The sequence below is a fragment of the Mauremys reevesii genome, linkage group 5, assembly GCF_016161935.1.
Source record: "Mauremys reevesii isolate NIE-2019 linkage group 5, ASM1616193v1, whole genome shotgun sequence".
Taxonomy (NCBI): Eukaryota; Metazoa; Chordata; order Testudines; family Geoemydidae; genus Mauremys; species Mauremys reevesii.
Window position 1 is genome coordinate 120,699,053 of NC_052627.1, and position 23,080 is coordinate 120,722,132.

Here is a 23,080-nt window from a genome sequence, read left to right on the forward strand (position 1 = left end):
AGAACCTTAGCCTCAGGTTTCCGCTGTGAATCACCCCAGAAAGCAAAAAGCAATCTGAAAATTTGCTGTTGCGTCCATTCGTGGTAGTGACATTTAACCATGTGAATGTTCAGACATGAAAGGAATATGGAGACAGCTGAGACAAATTCATTTAAATATTCAAACCAATATTTTAAGAAAAGATTTTTCATTGATTTTTATAGTGGGTGAATAAAGTAATTTCATATAACTACTGAAATGCATTATAATACTTTCCACTTTACATCTTCAATGCACTGTACAAACATTAGTTAAGCAGTCCCTACAACATTCCCCTTCAAAAAGAAGCATTATAGCATTCTAGAGTCAAATGACTCCACCTTACAATAGCAACACATCCCTGCTTTGGGCAATTACTCTGGTATTTCTTTCTACAGAGATACTTATTCCCACTTAACAGACGGGGCAAGTGAGACGCACAGAGCCATATTCATCCTACTAAGTGATGTTCCATCAGCGATGAATTTGGCCCAGAGATGTTAAAGCCAATATTTTCAAGGTTGGATGTCTAAAGTTAGGCACCTAGAGCCCACTGAAGTCAGTGGAAATACTCCTATTGACTTGACTAAGCTTTGTATCAGCCCCCTAATTACTCCTTTAGACACACAAATAAATGTCCTAATTTAGGAGGTGCTGAGCACTTGCAGCTCCTGTTGAATGTTCTTTAGGCGTAGGCGTAGGAGGAGCATTAGAACTCAAGAGTTCCTGGAGCCCAGACTGTTGGTCAGTCCACTAACCACTCTGCCCCACTACAACCGAGTTTTTATTTGTGCTACATTGTACCCCATTAAAGCCTGGCCTGTACAATTCTCTCCTGTGTCTGACCAATGAGGTACAGGAGCACTATTTAAAAGTAATTAAAAAGAAAAGGAAGGAAACCTCACAGAAGACAGATTTGTTATAACACTGATGCTGCTTTGCATATAATGTAGATCTGTAGTGACGCCTCACTTTCTTTACTTTTTTATACAGCCTGAATTCCTTACTAACATTCTAGAGCAATTCTACCCTCTCGAGAAAAGTTAGAATTATCAACATCCTGTTCCCATCTATAATACATGGCATAGTATGTTGCAGTATCAGTAGTCAGAAGACTGGTCATATTCAGCAACATGTGCTGTAGACAGCATCTATCTTTAGTGCCAGAGTGCTTTTAAGATGATGAAAGACCTTCCTTCTGCTCAGAAAAGACAAGACTTCTATTTATTATTTCACATATATAGCACGCACTTACACAACAGATTGGATTGACGTCCTGGAGCCAACTCGATCATAGTGAGAAATACAAAGTAAATTGTAACATGTGTTATGGGGATTTGGAATCAAAATACTTCAGCTCTGCACTTCACATTTTAGAATTCTAGGAACAGGGTGCCACAGCTTGACTTTCAAAATGGTGTCCCCTGCCAATCCTTTTAAAATAAAATGAGGCCACCTCACGAAATCCAAGCTGTAGTTTTACACACACACGCGCGCGGGCAAGTGAAGGTAGAATTTGGGCCACTGGGTTAAAAAATTAAGCAGATACTGATACTTATTTCAGCCTGAACAGAAACACATATTAATGGCATTCAAGCTATTTGACCATGCCAGACTTAGAATTCAGAAGTACCTAACTCCCAGCCCCACACTCAAATCACTGGCCCAAACACCCTTGCCAATGATAAGAAACTTGCATTTTATCCATTAAGGATGCGGAAGTTCCCTCAAAGACATAAAATGACTCACCGTAATTTAAATTTTAAACTAGAGTGAACGAATTATGTTTTATACATAAGCAACAATACCGTGTATTTAAATGCAGTGCACAATATAAGACTCTTAACTCCACTGCAGATTTTTTTCTTAATTAACAGACAGTATTTATTTTTGCATATGTGTGCAATTTTCCAAAGCAATAAAAAGGCACATTAAGCGCTGTAATACAGCTCATCTTTTATTGTTATAGACAATGAGTACATATAACATAATGCCTACCATCACAGCTGCGAACTTGCAATGAATTCTATATGGGAAAACATCCACCTATTGTTCACTCTGCTTCTAACTCATGATACGCACCATATGTGAAAATTCAAATGCTATTGACCACTTTCTAAATGCAATGCATGACATACCAAACAATATTTGCTTATACGACTTTCCAGACTCTTTAAGTTGTTGCGACAGTAATAAGCATGCAAGATATTGATACAAAGCCATAGATACTATATTTACCCCCACTCCCCAAAGGGTGAGGCTGTGCTAGAAAATCCACAGGTTCAATGATGCATACAGGGTGAAATTTACCCCTTGTGCAGGGGTCAGCACAAGGCCATTTAAATCCAAGTCCAAGTGGGAGTTAAATGGTGCATCGACCTTGTGCTGTCTCTCTGCACAGGGGTGGGTTTCACCCCATTTGTTCTACCTGTCGAAAAATATGTGATCTGTAACAGAGACATCTACAGCTACCCACTAGCCATGGTGAGCTACTTTAGAGCACGGTGCAATGAGATTAGAAATAGTTTCTATTTTATAACCTGGTCCTGCAGCCCTTATTACATACAAAATTTTTCCTGACTTCGCTGGGGGGATCTGCACATGAGGCTCAGTAAATACTGGTCCCTGATAATCTGCACAAGTGGCTTCTCTAGAATACCACAAGGTTCAAGGCATGATTCACACCTGTAATGGAGAGTGAGAGGAGGTTTAAGCTTCCCTTTCCCTGGAGGATGTAGGGCCCAACCTTAAAGTCTTTACTCAGGCAAAACTCCCACTGAAGTCACAGGGTGAAATTCACCCCATGCAGAAAGCCAGCTCAAGGGTGATGCATTTAAATCCCAACTGAGCCCCACATCTTAAGGAGGGTTTAAAGGATGCACAGATCTACAGCTGGCTTTCCCCACAGGGCTGAATTTCATCCAAACTGAAGAAGGACTGCAGGATCAGGCCCAAGAGAGCCACAGCACATAAGGTCCTCCACCACTGATAACGAATTCAGACACTGTGAGTCATTTCTGTTTACTGGCTGTGGTAAATGACAGCTTCTGGAGATGTTCAACAGGATGTTGGTGTTTGGTGGCAGGGTCTCGGATGAGTCAGGTATATCACCCTGGAAATTGTTTACAGGATGCCTCCTGCAAGCTGTCAGGACTTGAGCCCCAGCATGGTTTTATAATTACAGCCCTGCGTGTGTTGTCCTTAGAACGCCTCATCCTCCAGTTTTGCCAAAATGTTTAGCAATTCGGACACTGCTTGTAACCCCATGGACACTGGTAACCCCAAACCGAATCTTGGCATTCTTCCCCCATCTCAGTTTGTATGTAATTTATATGTATGTAGTAATAATGATAAATGTTTCAAAGCTAATTGTTTCATTAAGGAAAAAAAATAGAAGTCCCACCATTCCTGAGTAGCCTGACAGTAACCTGTCAATCACTTCTGGAAAGGTGCTATTGAATTCAATAGAAATTAAACAATAAGAATGAATAGATACTAGTCTGAAAACCTGGGTCATTTCACACAGAGAATACTGTCCGTTCTATAGACCTTGTAAACCAGCCTATAGCATTCTATAGCCAGGATATAATTCTCTATTAATTCTACAAGATGGTAGAACCCTAGAGAAAGTTTATTATTTTCTACAAGAGATTTGTCTGGCAAACAAAATGGAGGTGAAAGAATTGAGAAGGAATATTTCGCTTGCAAGGTTTAAAGGAGTAACATGGCCAGCTACTGCAAACTGCTGCATGTCTCCTGAGATGTCCTGAGCACCCTCGTTTTCCACTGACTGCAGTGGGGAGTTGAAGGCACTTAATAGGATCACCAGACAGGAAACAATCAACACCTTGCAACCCTAGGGTGAAATTCATGCCCATTCAGAAGGCCCACTCAAAGGCTATGCACAATTTAAGTGCCACTTAATTCCTCAAAATAGGATTTATAGGGGACTTAAGTGAAGCATAGGCATTGTGTAGAGTCTCTACCAAAACCATCTGAAGAAGGTAAGCTAGAATGGGTCAATCCAATACATGGTTTGCTTAATAAAGGACACTTCTTCAGAGAGTTTTGGCAGGTATATCCTGTTAAGCTGCCAGGCAGCATTCATGTGATTGCTAATGTTGCTGATTACTTCCCTCTCCCCCCGCCACTCCCCACCCCGCCAAAAAAAAACAAAAAAAAAAACCCAAGATCAGATCTACCATATGGCTCTGAAGAAGTTAGTGGTGTGAGAAAAAAATAACTGTGTATAACATACTAGATACTGATACAACTGGTATATTAATATGATAGATAACTGCTTTAGTCACACTGCAAAGCAGTAAATGTTAACCATTATTTTCTACATAAAACGATGACTTTTTGTGGATAACTCGTTAGCTGAGCATCATTGTAGAATAAGCTGCTTTTGGATGTGTAGGGTCATATTTTGACATTGGATACACCCATAATGAGTTATCAGTAAAGCCAATGGAAACCCCTTGGGGCCTCATCCCTGGTTGGTATGAACTGGTGTAGTTCTTTAGTGGACCTATGTCAATTTACATCTGCAGAAGACCTGGCCTGAACATCCAAGGGCAAAACTTGACTTGAAATTTCAGAATAATGCAAATCTATTGTTACATAAATCCTAGAAGTGTAACTTTGGCACTGTTTCTTCTTTGACATTTCAGCATGTGTGACAAGAGATACGGTAATGATCAACTATGTCAAAGCAAAAAAGGTCTAGCTCAGCTGAATCTGTATGGAGGAAAACAATGTTTTCCTTACATTGTGAAATGCTCACAACCTGTACTCGATAAATCTGTCCGTAGTTTATTCAATACCATTTTTAAAATGAATAATGTCCATTGGCCATGTCCCAGTGCTCATTTCAGTGCATTGCAGGGAAGCAATCACATAGGCCTCTCTTTTCTGCTCTCAGGAGGAGGGTTTCTGTCTGCAAAAGAACATTAAGTCATGGAATTTAATATATCACTTTAAAGGAATACGTACTTGACTTGAACTAATCCCTCAGCACTGTAATTGTCAGGGTGCCTTGTGGAATGAGAAACCATGGTTATTATAGCTGGTTTATCTGGTGACTTACCTGGCAAACTGGTACATAATAAGCATGTTCAGAACTGAGGAATACAGACAAAACTTCATGGAAATATTTGGTGGTTTTAATGTTTTCACTTTCACAGTTAACCTCAAGGGATTAGATTGTCAGAATTTATTGAAGTGTCTTTTATAAATGCTGGGCAAAACTCCACTCAGTTACACTCTTAATTCCCTCCACTTAACAGTAAGACATCAGATACTGAAGTGCCCAGAACTGTATAATCAAATAGTACCAGTTACTGTGCTAAGGATCTGATTCTGCTCTCAGCTACACGACTGTAAATCCAGAACAACTCCACTGAATTCTTTGGGGCTGTCAATTTAACTTCCCTGCCCCAACTTTTCTGAATCTGGACCCTTTCAAGGTAGGTCTGGGCCAGAGCTTGTGGTCCTGTTTTAACTCGAGTTAATTTATTGCCGGTTACACTACTGCCAAACCCAAGTGCTCAGAAATCATGAGTGAGACTCTCAAAACCCAGGAGACTAGCTCAAAACTTCAAGATTAAAACAAAACAAACAAATAAATGTCTTTATTTGACTTTTTGGTTTGGTGCTTTTAGGGGTTATGTTTACAAGATTTGATTATCACTTTTTTCTCCTGCTGATAATAGCCCACCTTAATTGATTAGTCTCGTTACGAGTTGGTATGGCAACACCCATTGTTTCATGTTCTCTGTATATATATATCTTCCTACTGTATTTTCCACTGCATGCATCCAATGAAGTGGGCGGTAGCCCACAAAAGCTTATGCCTGAATAAATTTGTTAGTCTCTAAGGTGCCACAAGTACTCCTCATTCTTTTTGCCGATACAGACTAACATGGCTACCACTCTGAAAGATTTTCTCTGTAACCATGAGGGTTAGAAACTTAATTTTAAAAAAATGAAAGCTGAAATTCCCACCTACTCACATCACTATAGAGGCTGGGGCTTTCAGAGCAAATATCACAGGAATCGTGATAAAATCATGACTGTTGGCACTAACTCAAGATAGCGAAGACAATAGTGTCTGGACACTTCACAAACATTTGTTGCTGAATGTAACTAACCTTTCATGGTTTATCTTAGGCTAAATCCAATCCCAGATCAAGAAGGGTTAAATTCACCCTGACGAAGAGAGCCACACAAGGCCTATCCAGATTGGTTAAGGTAAACCACAAACATTTGTGTTCTGGCATTTTCAATAAGGTGTTCATTAATTTGAGTTAATAACCTGAATGAACTAACAGGACCTTTAACCAGCCACGTCTCCTTTGCCATGATGCCTACAAAAAAAATGACATTAGGTAAGCAGCTGATGTGCTAAAATCACTGCCTATCAGGTTGACCAGAACAGCCTCATTGTTCTCTTGTGCTCACGCTGTCTGTTTCTACCTGTTGTCTCTTTTGTCTTATACTTAGATTGTGAGGTCTGTGGGGCAGGGACTGTCTTTTTATTCTGTGTTTGTACAGTGCCTAGCACAACAGGGTCTTATAGGCACTGTGGTAATATAAATAATAATAATGGACCACAAACTCCAGTTCAGATAGATTTTAGGGTGAAATTCGCCCTGGTGCAGAGAACCAGCTCATGTTCTAACTAACTGAAGCCCTGGTTTTTGTAGGCTTAAATAGCACATTGGCTTTGTGCTAGCTCTCTGCACAGGGTAAATACCACTCTTCCTGATTTGGGAGTCGACTGCTTTCCCCTCCTATGTTCCCCCGACCCCTTTTCCTTTTAAATGCAAAAGCTTTGCCTTTCACCTTGACATTAGAATGGAAGGCTTGCTCATTTTTCCTGTTTGCTTTCAATTATTGGCTTGATGCTGCAGTGTGTGTCATTAAACAACGCTCTTTGTGTGATTCAGAGCTGTGTGAGCCGAACGTTCTTGTTGTCATAAGCCTAGCAGACAACATACGATTATCTTAGCACCACAGCAGCTCTTTGGATTTGAATATTTGTGTAGGAGCAACGCCCTGGCATTCCCACCACATGTTTCCTATGTGAGTCTCTCGGTCCTTATACAAGCTGGAAGGGCTGATCCGGGAGTGTTCAAAAATAATCTCAAAGGCTAATGAATGCAAAAAGATCCCCATCAATGCCACCATTGATCCCAGGAGACCCCTAAAAGAACATTACTCTGCAGGCTGTGTTCTTGTAAAAGATATTCTGAATATTTAGAGTTATTACATTAAATTACTTTGGCGTAAAACTTCACAAAAAGATGAGATGGGCCAAACTCTGACTTGGAATAAGGATAATTGAGGGTGAAATTTTCATAAGGCCGGAAGTGACAGTTGGGTCATCTAGTCTGATCTCCTGTATAACACAGGCCATGGAATTTCACTTAGTTACCTCCTGGATTGAGCCCACTAAGCTCATATATGTCCATTCATGCTTCTGGATTAATATCCGTATTCATTGTTAACAATGGTAAATCGATCGTGCGGTGATTTTCTGTTTTCTAGGGCTTTGCATTCTGGTTCTGCAGGAACCCCAATCAAGCCCAATTCCCTGCCATTGGGCTCCATGTTTATATTTTGAATAGCACTGTTTTGTTTTTGTTGTTTGCCTCATGGTGCGCCATTTATAATGACAAAATAATACGAGTTTGGGTCTCCGAGACATGAAGCACTACGCTAAGGATTTATCTCATGTTATTAGTTTATCCCCATAAATGGCTCCCAGAGATTTTAAAAAGACTGAAACAAAACAAACACAAATTCTGGTCCACATTAGAAAACCTGCACCAGTTCAGCTAGATCAGTTTTAAATTGATCTAGTTAAACTGGTGCAAACCCCTAAGCTAGACAGACATACTTAAAATGGTTTAACCCTTGTTTAAATCAATTTAGCTTAATTTGACACAGGCTAAACCAGTTTAACAGTTAATACAATCTAAGGCCTTGTCTACACAGGAAAGTGGCACCAATTTAATTTAAAATCAGTTTTTACACCAATATAGTTATACCCCGTGCAAACTCCTGTATAAATGCTCTTAGTTCAGATGAATTTAAACCTATTCCCAAACAACTTGAGCTAAACCAACAAGACCACTCTGATGCTGAAATAAGAGCATCCGCACAGGGAGTTGCTATGGTTTTATGATATCTGTTTCAATTCATGCCTTAGGGAACTGTGCACTGATATAACCTAAGTGCATCTATTTTTGGGTTTTGCACCAAGTTTAACTAAACTGATTATGTTAAACCAGTTCAAAGTTCTAATGTGAACCAGCCCGAACATGAAAACCCACACGTGTTGTAAATTGTACCTGACCATGCCATCAGCAAAGCGACCAGAATGCTTTTGCACCCATGTGAGCTGTTTAAGCTGGCTTGTTATGAGCTGGCACCAATGATGGGTGCAAATGTGATACCACATAAGCTTTTCCTCCTCCTTTGTGTTCCCAATCCCTTTTGTCAGTGCTGCTATATTGTCTCTCTTCACTTTCTACTGTCTGCTGCTGTCCTGTTAACAGCCATTGCTGAGTGGTGATTGACAATCAAACAGGAATCCTACAAAAAATTGCTAAGGAGGAGGACAAAAGAATAACCCAAGCATGTAGGGACAAAATCAGAAAGGCTAAGGCACAAAATGAGTTACACCTAGAAAGGGACATAAAAGGCACCAAGAAAAGGTTCTATAAATACATGAGGAAGAAGAGACAGATGAAGGGAAGTGTAGGTCCTCTGCTTAGAAGGGAAGGAGAGCTAATACTGGGTGACATCAAGAAGGCTAAGATGTTCAGTGCCTGTTTTGTTTCAATCTTCACTAAAAAGGTTAATTATAACAAGGGAAGGAATGCAAAGCAAAATAGGGAAAGAACAGGTTAAATAATAGTTAGATTGTTTTCAAGTCAGCAGGGCCTATTGAAATTCATTCTAGGTACTTAAGGAACAAGCTGAAGCAATCTCAGAACTGTTAGAAATGATCTTTGAAAACTCACGGAGGAATGGTGAGGTCCCAGAGGACTGGAAAATGGCAAACAAAGAACCTAGTTTTAAAAAGGGGAACAGAGGGGATGCAGGGAATTATAGATCAGTCAGTCTAACTTCAATATCTGGACAGATACTGGACCAAATGATTAAGCAATCCGTTTGTAAACACCTATAGGATAACAGGGTGATAAGTAATAGCCAACATGAATTTGGCAACAAATCATATCAAATCAACCTAATTTCCTCTGGTTCTTGCTCTAGTAGATAACGAACTAGGGAAATGTGGTCTAGATGAAATTATTATAAGGGGATGTAAAACTAGTTGAAAGATCATACTCAGAGAAGTTATCAATGGTTAACTGTAAAACTGGGAGGACATATCTATTGGGTCCCGGAAGAGTCTGTCCTGGCTCCAGTACTACTCAATATTTTCACTAATGACTTGGATAATGGAGTAGAGACTATGCTTATAAAATCTGCAAATGACACCAAGCTGGGAGGGGTTGCTAGCACTTTGAAGAATGGGATTAGAATTCAAACCACCTTGACCAATTAGTCCAAAATCAACAAGATGAAATTCAATAAAGACAAGTGCAAAATACTTCATCTAGGAAGGACGCATCAAATGCACAACTTCAAAATGGGGACTACCTGGCTAGGTGGTAGTACTGCTGAAAAGGATCTGGGGATTATAGTTGATCATAAACTGAATATGAGCCAACAACGTGAGGCAGATACATACAGACTCCTGATAATACACCCCAGAATGTGTAAGACATGGGAGGTAATTGTCCCCCTCTACTCGGCACTGGGGAGGCCTCAGCTGGAGCACTGTGTCCAGTTCCGGGCACCACACTTTAAGAAAAATTTGGACAGATTGTGGTGAGTCAAGAGGAGAGCAACAGAAAAGGTTAGAAAACCAGCCCTATGAGGACAAACACCGCTCAGCAATGGTCTAGGTCAGGGGTGGCCAACCCATGGCTCACGGCTCTTTTACAGTTGAAAGTGCGGCTCACGGAGCCCCCCACGTCTCCCCATTCTCCACCTACCAGACATAGGGGGGTGGGGCAAGCTCAGGGCTTCTGCCCTGCGGCCGGGTGGTGGGGCTAGGGGCTTCTGCCAGAGACGACTGGTGCCTGCTGAGAGTTGGGGGGCACAATTTCAAGATTTGCCCCCCCAATAGCTTGTCATGCCCCCCAGGCATGCCCCCCCTTACCCTCAGCGGCCCGTCCCTGCAGCTCCCAGGTGTTAGCTCCAGGTGGAGAGGCAGCGGCAGATAGCTGAGGCTGCAGGGAGGGGCTGCTGCTATTGTTCCAGGGAAGAGGCATCAGCAAAAGCAGCGGCTCTTCCTGCAGCTCCCAGCTGTTTGCCGCTGCCTCTCCCCATGGCCGCAGCAGCCCCCAGCTTGCTGGCTCCGGCAACTGCCCTGCATGGAGGGGGCCCAGCAGCACCATGTGGCTGAGCGGGGCCAGCAAACCTAGGCAAAAAGCTGGGGGGGGGGCACGTGACCCAACCTGCCTCCCCCATGCGTTGCCAGTGGGGAGGGGAGTCTTGGGGCTTTAGCCGCAGGGGGCGCACCTGCAGGAGCAGGGCTGAAGCCCCGAGCTCGGCAGCAGGGGCGGCTCTAGGATTTCCGCCGCCCCAAGCAGGGCGGCGCGCCGCGGGGGGCGCTCTAGCGGTCACCGGTCCCGCGGCTCCGGTGGACCTCCCGCAGACGTGCCTGTGGAGGGTCCGCTGGCCCCGCGGCTCCGGTGGGTCTGGAGCCGGCCCTGCTCGGCAGGTACATCCCGGCTCTTGAATGTCTGAGGAGTGTCATATGCAGCTCGGAGTACATTTGTCCACCCCTGGTTTAGGTATACTTGGTCCTGCCTCAGCACAGGGGGATGGCATCTCAAGGTTCCTTGTAGCCCTACATTTCTAGGATTGTGATGGGAAAGGAAAGTCGCCCTTCTTACACTTCTCTTCTCCTTCTCCCTATGTGGGCTAGATGCAGGAACCAGTTGCTGTTGTTTTCTAGCCTGTGTAATGCAGAAAATCATACTAGATGGTCATAATGGTCCCGTCTAGCCTTAAAATCTACTAATCTCTGCTTGTCCTCAGTTCAGTCCTATTTGTTTGAAATGAAAATGAGTCAGCAAAAGATGTTATGTCAGCTTTACTCAGTCAGGGTGAGTTGGTACATTAAACCTAAGTATCATTTCTAAGGTAACACCTACCCGTGTGTCTAGATTGTACGCAGTCTTCTTTAAATCCTGCAGGGCCCTCTGCATGAATTCAAACGCATGGCAGTCAACGCAGGGACGACCTGGGAAGGGTGCAGTAGAAAGAGGTCACTGAAATGGCATGGAATTGATATCATGGCAATTCCAAGAGAAAATATGATCTTGTATTTCTGAGAAAAGTACATTTAACAAAGTGAATGTGCCTGGGCTGCACACACAAAATGCCTGTGTGCATGTACAGGATGGGGCTGCGCCTATACAAAAGAATATGCCTGTATGTGCAAATCCCCTGTTTGCATGTTATTGCAAAAGTACACGCACGTTTTTGCACACCTGCTTTTTAAAACCTGGACCATGCTGTTGAAGAACCTGACCCTGGGGTTGCGTGCCGTCAACTCCCATTCACTTCCCTGGAGTGAAAGCACTCAGACCCTCACATGAACGGGTCAGCTCCCTGCAGGACAAGACACTATGGAGACATTTTCAGTGGTTCCAGAAATGATACGGACAAGTTATTTGTTCAGAAGCCCTCAAGCATGTCTTGGCGAGGGAGAATGCCAAATCTGGGTTTTCCTCCTTTCTCCTGCGGTCATGTTGTGGGGGAGGGGGCAAAAATATTCCTGCCTAGGGCCCCTGATGGGCTAGCACCGACACTACCCCCCCCCCAACACTGATCTAGGTCTCAGTCTCCTGCATTTGATCAATGAATTAAGAAAGCCTGCCCTCTGAAGGGAAATGCAGCATATAAAACTGCAACCTCTGGATAAACAGGAAATAAGGAGATTGTGATGTACAATGATGACAGAGCATCCACTCCCAGAGAAAGGGGACCAGACCCTGGCCCTTACAGCCCCTTTGTGCTGCTCTGACAATGCAAAGTGGTCGGAAAGCTGCCTCAGCCATACAGCTGACGAGAACCTCAGGTGGGGGAGTCCCTGGGTGGTGCAGGGCAGGGGTAGCTGTCACCCAGTTGTGGCCTCCCGGTGTAGGGAGTGTATCAAAAGAGGGATGAGGAGAGGGATGTAGCCAAAGCACTTCTGTGCTCTGTCAATCCACAGCAGGCATAACAGCCCTTTGGGGGCCATTATCCGCCAGGAGAAGTCCTGGCAGCCCTGAGACTCCTCTAACTTGCAGCAGAACGAGTGCCTTGGTTGTATGGATGAGGTGAGCAAGCATACCTCACGTTGTTACACATTGATCCTTGTGTCTGCCTGAGCTCTGAACTGGGGAGACTCAGATAGCTGGAAACTGCCTTTACCCCCATCCCTATCCTGGACCCAGCAAGACACTTATATGACAATTTTGCAAGAGTGACTTAATCCTTTTTTTCCCCTTCCCTCTTCCACCTAATCAGGAAGGATATCATTGTGTCTCAAGCATTTCTGATAGTTGAATATCTTCTGTAGTGTTGAAAAGCTTTAGCGGTAGCCTTTCTTTAACACCCTGGCAATTTATAACCCTGACTATCTACTGCAATAGGAATATTTTTCTAAATTAACATTGATTAAGGTGGATAATTGTGATGAGAATGAACTATTCTCTTTATAGCACATCTGTACATATGTGGACATCAGTCTAGAGCGAGACTAAGGCAAGACATCAACAGTGCACATTCTTTTAACCTTTCCTCCGAGATCCTATTTTTCTAAACCTCCGTTGTTGCTGTCCTATGAGATGAAATCAAATTTCTAACTCTTCTCTATTTTTCTCGATCCTTTTCGCAGAGGACAACTACTTGCATTTGAAACATGCCAGGCATGGACATTACTGCATTAAGAGGCATTCCCTTATAAATGACAAGCGTGGTTTCAGCAGCAAAGGCATTGTTCTCCAGGGCAGGGTTGAGTGGTGGAAAAGGGCTGGCTAGGAGCCAGCCTTTAAAATAACTCAGATTTGGAATGGTTTAAACAAATGGATTTTTTTAAAGGATTTCTGATCTTATCATTTTAACTGCTGAGCACCGAATGAGAACCAGCAGAAAGAAGAGTGGCTCTCCTCATCTTTTATCCGTGAACATATCATTAGCTTGGCATCGCAGCCTACTTTCCTAAATTACTGCATGTCTTTTGTAAGAGAATCTTGTGACGACTCGGTGCGGTAAGGAGCTGCCCAAGCTGAAGTTATGGTCATTAAAACATTTACATCATCAGGACTTGGTGGTGCAAAAATGAAAGTAGGAAATGCTCATCTCAAGATGAGACACCTGTCTGTCTGCATAAGGAAGTGACACTGCAATCTGCAGTCAAACGCTGACTACGCCCCTCACAAAACCCATCAGCGAGCAGGGCGGAAACTGATGGGCATTAGTTTGCTGAACCTCACACTGAAGACTGGGAGACAGTGAAGATTCCCCAGGGATGTGTGCTAGAGTGAGGCTGAAATTCACCTCTGAAGAGGGTCAGCTCAAGGTCTATGTGCCACTTAACCTTAGTTACACCCTGAAAGTGGAGCATCAGCCTTGTGCTGTCCCTCAGCACAGAGGCAAATTTCACCCTAAGCAAACAAACAAGGGCAGGGCTGTTTTAATTGTGTGTAATGATTTGTAGGGTGCACTTAGGGGTACTGTAGTATATTTTGCCAGAGTGATGACCTGTAGGTCACTCAAGAGCTCAGTACAACATTCTGAATCTGCTATTCAATCTTTTCTGCGGAGTGGGGACCAGCTGGCATTTTGGGGGGAAGATTTAATGGGTTTGTGGATTAGCAGAACGAGAACACTGAAGATTCTAATATAATTAAATTTAAATAGATCCTGTCTGCACGGAAATTGTACAATGCCTTGCTTGTGTTACTGACATCCTCCTAGTAAACTACTGAAACTGAAATAATTTCAGAAGTCTAATTTACTTTCCGTCACATGTGCAATTTATTTACTCTTTGCATTTTATGCAGCTTGGACTGTGAAACTAGACTGGCTGGTTCCCATTTTCAAGCTCTCCTGCACACGCCCAGGGTGGTTGTGTTCGGGTTCTAAACACAACGGGAGAGGTTTACATTTTAAAAAAATGTGGTTTTCATTGACATTTAAAGAAAACTATTCTAAAAACATTGATATTGTTTAATGTTTACATAGTCCTTTGCAGATGTTAAGTATTAAGCACTAAGTACTGATTATTCATTGCTAATTACTATTCATAACCAGCTAGGTCCTGCTCTCTGCTCGCTTGTGAGCAAAGTGGGAAACAGGACCAAGCATCTAGAGCCTCCTTCCACCCCAAACAGCAGGGCAAGGTACAGCAAGAGAGGGTCAAGAGGACTCTAGTAGGCAGGACCAGTAAATCCACCAGCCCATACACCACTTGCCCAGGAGGGTGTAGTCTGCCAGCTAGGGAGTGCCTGGTATTCGCCAGAGCACTCTTATGTGTACTGCAGTCAGCAGCACACTGTAGCTGGAAGCTACACGGTGCTCCTGCTCATAGCAATAGCAACCTGCACTCCATCATGCATCTCCCAGGCCTGCCCTGCAGCATGCGGTCTCGGCTGGCAGGATTCCCACACTACAGGAACTATCTGCCACTGTCCTTGTTCTCACTTGCAGCAGCAAGGAGTGCAGATGTTCTCCTGCACTGAGTTTATTAGGTTTGGTAAGCCTCCCCCTCCTCCCCTTTCTTTGACAAAACTTAAAGGTAGGGCCCATACTAATTTAACACCTCCACCATCACACCCCTCACTTGTGGGATTCCTCAAGGGTCAACACTCTCTTCAGGGCTATTCAACAGCTACATGCAGCCATCAGGTGAACTGGTCAGCTGACATGCACTTAGGTGCTAACAATACGCAGGTGGCACATGGCTCTACCTATCCTTCATCCCACACAGCCATGCCACTACTGACAAGACTGGGCAAGCTCAGCTCATGGATGTAGAACAGCTGGTTGAAGATGAACCCAACCAAGACAGAACTTAAGGAAGTGGGCAAAAGAAAGCACTTTGAGTAGTTTGCAGCCACAGTGCAGTCTCCTTTGGTTAAAGATATTCACCAACAATTCACTCAGGGGTTCCCCTGGATTCCTTGCTGCTGGCATTAAGTTCTGACATTTCATCATCACAACAAAGTGTTCTACCATTTATAGCTGTCCTGACAATGACCTGCCCTCAGTTATACACACCCTTCTCACTCCCCAGCTGTGCTGGGGCAAGCAATGGCGTCTTCCTGGGCAAAATGTCGCAAGCCCTCAGGAAACGCCAGCTAGAACCTATATAGCAGTTCATCTCCTCAGCAGCACCAGCTATAGGAGCCAGGGGCAGCTCCAGGCACCAGCACAGCAAGCGCGTGCCTGGGGCAGCAAGCCGAGGGGGTGGCCTGCCGGTCGCTGTGAGGGTGGCAGTGAGGCAGCCTTCGGCGGCATGCCTGCAGGAGATCCGCTGGTCCCGTGGCTTTGGTGGCAATTCGTCGACGTGTACGCCGAAAGCGTGGGACCGGCAGATCACCCGCAGAAACGCCGCAGAATCCGCGGGACTAGGCACCGAAGGCCGCCTGACTGCCGTGCTTGGGGCAGCAAAAAACACAGAGCGGCCCCTGATAGGAGCACATCATACTGGTTTTCCACTCACTGCACTGGCTTCTTCCCATGCCATAGTATGTCAAATGCAAGGCCTCGTTCTGAATCTTCAAGGTGCTCAACAGCCTGGGCCCAGGGTATCTAAAAGCTCAGGGTTGAGGAGCGTGGGTGACGGTGCTGTTGAATAGAACTCTCTACCACACAGGGGGAGAGCGCCTGTGAAGGAGTCAGGAGCCCACAACTGGGGAATGAACTGCCACGAACAAAGAACCACCATAACACTTCACCACCTGCCATTCAATGTGCAAAGTGCACTTTTTTGCCTCACCTTTGCTAATATAAACATATAGCACTGGGCACATATAATTTAATTTAAACCCCCCACAATTTTCCCTCTGGTCAGAGGGTGATAGAAAGAATGAACCATGCTTGACAGATGTTAGTCAAGTCGATTAATGCACTACTGGAAGGCGCTCAGATACTATGGTGATGAGGGCAGTAGAAGAGTCTGAATAGAACAAGACAAATAGAATTTAACACTCTCTCTCTCTCTAATAAAGATGAGACTAGAACAGAAAAGAACAGAACTGGGACATTACCCTCAAGTCCTGTGTAAGTACCAAGGGTTCATCTGAAAAGCAGCTCTGTTATCCCAGGAAAGTAAAATGCAGTGACCAAAGCGACTTCTGAATTAAAAGCTTTGGTGTCAGAAGAATGGACGGAGGTGGCTGTGATAAAATCTAACATTGATTTATGGTTAGGAACCAGTTTTATTTATACAGTCACCTTCCACTCTTTTTAAAATTCTGGGTGAGAGCTGCCTGATATTTTTATCGCTCTAGGGAGTGGCCATTCTGCGCTTCTGGAGCACTTTTCATTGTCAGACCACTTTACAACACTATCTTCTCAAAATATCCTCACATCATCTCTGTTACAATTATCCTCCTCTTCTCACTGGGGGGAACTGAACCAGTGACTGGCCCAAGGCCACAAAGGCAGTTAGCGCTAAAGCTGGGATTAGAATTTGGGAGTTCCTGGCTCCCAGACCTGTGCTCAGACCACTACCTCACATTTTAATATTTTGCTCTGGTGTACAGCAGTGCAATTCCAGAATTCCACGTGCATTTCAGGCTTAAACTCTGTGGGTCAAATTTCTTTGTGTAAATCCACTGGGGTTACACCAAAGATGAATCCAGCTGAATATACCTTGTTCCAACCAAATAACAAAAGAGATAAAAAAACATGCTTGCAACACCCTAGCAGAAGCAAGCAACAGTTTGCCTGTAACAGTAACCAGTAAGGATTTCATGTGTACAATTGCACACCTAGAGTATCTTCTTGCAGATCTGGAAGAAAACAAAAATGACCTAAGACTATACAGGTTTAAGATAACGTCACATAAATATTTAGTAGTTAATTTGTTTTCAAATAAGTGCTAATGAAATAATACTAATGCAAAAATTTCATTTACTTTCCTGGTGTGTTACAAACCAGTTTGCACTTCCTAGCAGAAGGGCAGCCTACACATGGAGCTCATGACATTTGTGAGTTCCCTGGATGAAGTGATGTACGTAAAATGCAGATTCAGCTTCTGAATCTGAGCCACCACAGAGTGGCAGGGGTACATACTTTCTGCCGGAATGACACTCCCAGATTCTTGACTGGCCCCGACCAGCTTCACACTCAATAGGCCAACCACTGAAATTAACGGGATTGCCATCCACATCGCTCTCCAGACAGAAGGAGACGCCATTATTATCATCAAGAATTAAACCTTCCTTCCCAGCCTGAAACAAGAAGAAATAGGAAAGATCAGTCGTTCGCTCCCAGCACATTCAGCCTAATGAAGCAGATGTGAAATGACAGCCTTAGGTACACATGCACACACACCCCATTGCAGCTACGGGCCATGCACTTGGAAATGAAACTCACCCAAATACTAATTTGCTAAGTGCCTGATCTTCCTCTGTCTTTTGTGACAGACCCTTGGAAATGGCAGTAGCAAGCAGCTAAGGGAACCACTGCAGCCATACTGAGCATGCGTCCCCTGCATTCCCCCTCTCACTGATAAGGGTCATTGCCATGGAGATTCACTATAGCAACATATAAGAACTGAGCTGCCAAGGAGAGAAGATTTAAAGGAGCAGCGACAAGACAGATGGTAGCTGCTTTGTTTACTAATTGTCTCTGCTCTTGGATGGTCACTTACTCCCATGGGCATACATTGGCACACTTCAGCGACTGCTGCAACCACGTCATATAACAAAGATATTTATGAATTTTTGGATTGTTGCCTTTATTCCAAAATGTGGCTATGCTGAAATGGGCAGCTCCTAACCCTTGCCTAGCTGTGAGACATTTACAGCAGGATTTCAGCTGGAGCAGAATCAGGCATCTGGTATCCAACTCTTGCTCTTCGTGGCAAAGACTGTTCCATGTCTAGTACACCACTACCTCGATATAACGATATAACGCCACCCGATATAACATGAATTTGAATATAACGCAGTAAAGCAGTGCTCGGGGTGGGGGCAGGGAGGGGGGCTCCGCACTCTGGTGGATCAAAGCAAGTTCAATATAACACGGTTTCACCTTTAACGCGGTAAGATTTTTTGACTCCCAAGGACAGCGTTATATCGAGGTAGAGGTGTAATAGGCAGGGAATGTCATCAGTGCTTAACAAGCAACACTAGTTATAAACCCACCCCTTAGGGCCAATAGAAGTGAATGTGAGTCAACCAGATGAATCATGCCTTCCAACCAGTTTCCATGGATCAGACATAGAATCACAGAAGGTCACATGGATGGCCCCAAGCCAATATCCCAGAGATAAACACCCTGAGTTTTGGGGGAGTTCATAATCCAAAGCCAACTCTGGATCTGAGTTTCTGTTAGTGGACCTGTGTAGAAGGTGCACAACCATCAACAGTGCTGCCTTATGGTCAGGCAGTGTTAGCAGTACGTCCCCCCTTGAAGTATAGTCCAGTCCTGTCCTGTCCATCAGCACCTCCACTCCAGGGGTTTCCAGTCCTCCCCTTTAGCACAGGGGCTTTGAGGGCTGGGCCCATGAACAATCAGTCTTTTCCAACTGGCCTCTCACCAGAGGTGAAGGCTACTGTTGTAGTATTGTCCTCTTGGAGTGGGTAGGGGAAGCCAGGCCCACCCTCTCCTCTGGGCTCAAGTCCAGGGCCCAAAGGTGGACAGCTACCTCCAACATCTTGTGGTGCTAAGCCGCTGCACTGGACCACTTCCTACCCTTGTCTCCTTCAGTGTCCCAGAGTAAGTCACTCCAATCAAGTCTCTGACCCACACACTCCGACCCCTGCTTCTCCTTTGTGTGTTTGCACAGGTCTTGCGGTCGGTACTCCTGGACTGTCATTTCCCCTCAAAGCAGTGGTCTGCTCTCTTCCACTGCCCCTCTCTGAACTGCTGTATCACCCTTTTTACAGCCCTGCCTCCAGCTGCCTTTGCCCAGAACTGTTCCTTAACCCCTTGCTCTCCACTGTGGGGTCTGTACACCCCATCAGAGGGCCTATCCTTAGAATGACCCAAACAAAGAACCCAGATCTGAACTCCCCTGAACTCAGGAGTGCTTGAGATCCTGACCCAGAGCTGGCTGATGCTAAACGCTAGCAAGATGGAGGTAATGCTTGTTGGCAGCTGGAAACACTTTGAAAAGCAGGTAGCCAGAGTGCAGGTGCCACTGATTAAAGACGCAAACCCACAACTCATCACTTCAGTCTGAATTTTAAGAGTTCTTCTAGACTGACACCCAGCATGCACTGTGACTGAGGAAAGTATTCTGCCACCTCCAGCTGGCTAGGAGACTGCAGCCACCTGGACTACAGCAATGTAATGTACTTGGGTTTGAAAGAACCAGCCCTGAGAAAATGGCAGCTGGGAAAGCAACACAAACTGCCACCTGCACCTGTACTCTGCTCACTCCACTGGCTTCCTCCAGAATTCCAAGATCAGCATCTGACCTCACAGTCTGGGGCTAGGACACCTTAAAGACCACCTCATACTCCGTCTGGGACCTTGACGGCCAGTCACAGTCCTAATGCCCTAGCAAAATGGAAATGTCTATTGGAAGGATGAAGCTCACCTGTGCAGAAAGACAGGGCTTTTCGGGGCTGACCAAAGGCTGTGGAACTCATTCCTGTAGGAGCCACAAACCACACCACTTTTTGGTCAAAATGAAAAGTGCATTCCTTAGCCCTTGCCTTAAAAATACCCACTGCATGTGAGCACATCAACTGAAATACCACCCTCACCCCAACCCCAACCCCGGAGCAACTCACAGCCAATTTTCTCCCTGAGGAGGGGATCAGAAGGGGATCCACATTTGACAGATTCTACTCACTTTGTGTCATTTATCTTTTGAAAGGTACTCGGATACCTGATACAGTTACGGGTGTGGTGTAGCAATCTGGAAAAAACAGTCACATTTTGCAGTTTGTGCCCGTCTTCACTCTGGTTATCTAGCCCATCTATCGGTGCAAGAATATTCCCTGTGGGGAGCATTTGTGAGTGCTTTGTCCAGTCTAGTTTTAAATAACTCCAAATGGGAATTCTGGCACAAAATCAGAACTTCACACACCCAGTCTCCCTGGAATTCAGCTATGTTCTTGACACACAGAACACTGGTACTCTTATACCATCCTTGGGGCCATACTGTTTCTTTCGTTAATATATTAGGTTATAGCAGAGTTCACCAGAAAGTTATGTAGCGATAGAGTCTGATAGTTTTTGGAAGGGTGGAAGGCAATGTCCATTTAAATACTTTTTCTAGAGATCAGTGCAAACGGTTCTGAGCCCGTAAGACGTTTGCTAGTTTCCCCTTTATAATTGCTTGATCTTAGCACTTTGCAGCAGGCAGGTAGGGACAGGAGCACAACAATACTAATTTCTGGGTCTCTAGGGCTAGAAAATAAATGTCGTTCTTGTGCTACTCACTTAGGTGCTCCAACTTTTTTAAGGGAAAAGAAAGAAGAATCTGTCTCCTATCAGTATCTTGGGATGGCCTCAGAGTTGTCTGCAGTCCAGAGGTAAGTGATTTAGCCGCTGTCAGAGATGAAGAATAAGGCAAACAGCTGGAGAGGCAAAAAAGAAATAGAAGATATGAAGCAAACCATTACATCTTGTGACAGAGCTGTACAGGGGCAAACCCATCCCAGGTATGTCACTGGGGAGTAATGGGGGGGAAAGGAGGGAATAACACCTCCCCACGACTGCAGACTGCTGCTGCCAGGCTTAAATTACAGTCACTGCTGATAATTTTTCGAAGTGAATTTGTAGTCATTGGTACCATTGGGGCCTGAAGATATATGGCTTGTGGAGTGAGCAGTTTGCGGGACGGCTGGAGCGGCTCACGGGATGACTGGCGGAGTGGCTGGCAGAGCAGAGCAGTTCGCGGAGTGGCTGGAGCGGCTCACGGGACGACTGGCGGAGTGGCTGGCAGAGCAGAGCAGTTCGCAGAGTGGCTGGAGCGGCTCACGGGACAGCTGGTGGAGTGGAGCAGCTGGCGGAGCAGAGGAGTTTGTGGAGCGGCTGACGGGACAGCTAGTGGAGCAGCTAGCAGAGCAGTTCGTGGAGCGGCTAGAGCGGCTCACGGGATGGCTGGTGGAGCGGCTGACGGGACGGCTGGTGAAGCAGCTGGCGGAGCGGCTGGCGGAGCAGAGCAGCTCACAGGATGGCTGGTAGAGCGGAGTGGCTGGCGGTAAAGGCTGCAGCAGAGCCACAGAGAGGCAGGGCAGTCAGCCTCGAACCACGTAAGGTGCCCCTTAACACAAGTGCAAGGGGGTCCCCCCCCATTTCCACCCAGGCTGGGAGGTAAAACTCTGCAGATAAACTTTTGAACTCTAGGGCTGCACTGACCAGGGACGGAGACTTTTGGGTTGTTGGACTTTGGGTGATTTTTTTGGGTTGCTGGACTTAAGACTCTGAGGGGAAAAGGACACTGCCAAACTTACTTGGGGGTGGGTCTTTTACTCATGGTTTGTGTTATGAATCCTGTTTGTGGTGTTTCCCCAACATAATGCCACATTGTTTCCCTCCTTTATTAAAAGGATTTTGCTACACTCAGATTCCGTGCTTGCAAGAAGGGAAGTAATGCTTCTTAGAGGCGCCCGGGGGGTGGTGGTATGTAATTGTCCCAGGTCACTGGGTGGGGGCTCGAGCTGGTTTTGCATTGTGTTATTGAAACGGAACCCCTGGATACTGAACCCAGCCCTTGTTGCTGCCAACTCAGAGAGGCAGAAGGGTTACATAGTCTTGATACATAAATGCACTCCAACACTTTCTGCTAAATTTTTGTATCAGCTTCTTATATGTATAACTTTCAGTACCTCAGATTAACACATACTAGAGCAGGGGTTCTCAAACTGGGGGTCAGGACTCCTCAGGGGGTCACAAGGCTATTTCATGGTGGGGGGCACGAGCTGTCAGCCTCCTCCCCAAACCCTGCTTTGTCTCCAGCATTTATAATGGTGTTAAATACGTTTAAAAGTGTTTTTAATTGATACAATGGGGGGCGCACACAGAGGCTCGCTATGTGAAAGGGGTCACCAGTACAAATGTTTGAGAACCCCTGTCCTAGAGATGCTTTAGTCTTGTAGCTAAAATGGAAGCTGTGTTTTCTGTGATCCTTCTAGCTAACAATCAAAATAAGAGCCAAATTCCTGTGATGCAACAACTGGCACTTTATGAATATGGGAGAGAAAAAAACAGCAGGTTACCACTTCACAGTTACTGTATGATTTCAGTGACCCAGAAGGCATAACACATGGCCAAACACTTCGTGGAAGTGAGGAATAAAACACAGGATGAAGTATTAAAATAATGTTCCAGTCTCAAAACCAGCTACTGTATTCAATTTTACAGGTTGAAGTTATTATATTAAAAACAATATGAACTATAATGCTTAGACATTAAATGATCATTAATAGACTACAGCCCTAGCTGCAATAGTCTTTGCCAGTGCAGAGACAATCAGTGTAATGTACAGGCAAGAACACACACATACACAACATTCCGGTCCTTCAAAGAAAAAAACTTTAATGCAGGCCTCTCTTGAAATGCATGTCCCGCTAACCCTATGCAACAGCAAAAGGCAGCACTCCTGCAAGCTGATTTTGTAAGTCAAAAAAGAGCAGCTATATAAACTGAGTTTTCAGCACAGTTCCATTTTCAGACTTTACTGACAAAGCAATAAGAATGTAACATGGTTTCAACCACCGACTGGCTACTTAAGTAAGACTCAGAGGGTGGTATCATGTGCCTTGATTCAAAGAGCAGCTTGCACTCAAGGCTCATG

The 23,080-nt window shown here is 44.8% G+C and overlaps 1 protein-coding gene and 1 long non-coding RNA gene across 4 annotated transcripts in view; one reads left to right on the forward strand and one right to left on the reverse strand.

Annotated features, from left to right (window-relative positions):
• Positions 1–13,934, forward strand: part of LOC120406770 — a 40,719-nt gene extending 26,785 nt beyond the window's left edge. The window contains exons 2-3 of the long non-coding RNA XR_005599571.1: positions 6,190–6,270; positions 12,989–13,934. This is a non-coding gene — a long non-coding RNA (uncharacterized LOC120406770). The remainder of the gene's footprint in view (positions 1–6,189; positions 6,271–12,988) is intronic.
• Positions 1,963–19,569, reverse strand: LOC120406767 (neuropeptide-like protein C4orf48 homolog). Of its 3 annotated transcripts, none has more exons than XM_039541882.1 (4): positions 18,974–19,569; positions 17,395–17,552; positions 11,259–11,347; positions 1,963–4,957 (listed from the first exon to the last, which is right to left on the reverse strand). In XM_039541882.1, exons 2-4 carry the CDS (start codon positions 17,525–17,527, stop codon positions 4,892–4,894), a joined length of 288 nt encoding a protein of 95 aa, XP_039397816.1. In that variant the 5' UTR covers positions 17,528–17,552; positions 18,974–19,569; the 3' UTR covers positions 1,963–4,891. The 3 variants fall into 3 exon arrangements, with proteins under 3 accessions (XP_039397816.1, XP_039397818.1, XP_039397815.1); XM_039541884.1 differs by lacking the exon at positions 18,974–19,569 and adding an exon at positions 18,866–18,884; XM_039541881.1 differs by lacking the exon at positions 18,974–19,569 and adding an exon at positions 17,698–17,839.
• Positions 19,570–23,080: the final 3,511 nt, after the last annotated feature.

What these genes read in the sequence shown, in the direction of transcription:
- LOC120406767 (XM_039541882.1), bottom strand. Translation starts at nt 17,527, where the DNA reads ATGATAATAATGGCGTCTCCTTCTGTCTGGAGAGCGATGTGGATGGCA. An exon ending in GAGTGTCATTCCGGCAGAAA is followed by an intron (nt 11,348 to 17,394) that starts GTATGTACCCCT and finishes CACCCTTCCCAG; the next exon opens with GTCGTCCCTGCGTTGACTGC. An exon ending in CGTACAATCTAGACACACGG is followed by an intron (nt 4,958 to 11,258) that starts GTAGGTGTTACC and finishes GTTCTTTTGCAG; the next exon opens with ACAGAAACCCTCCTCCTGAG.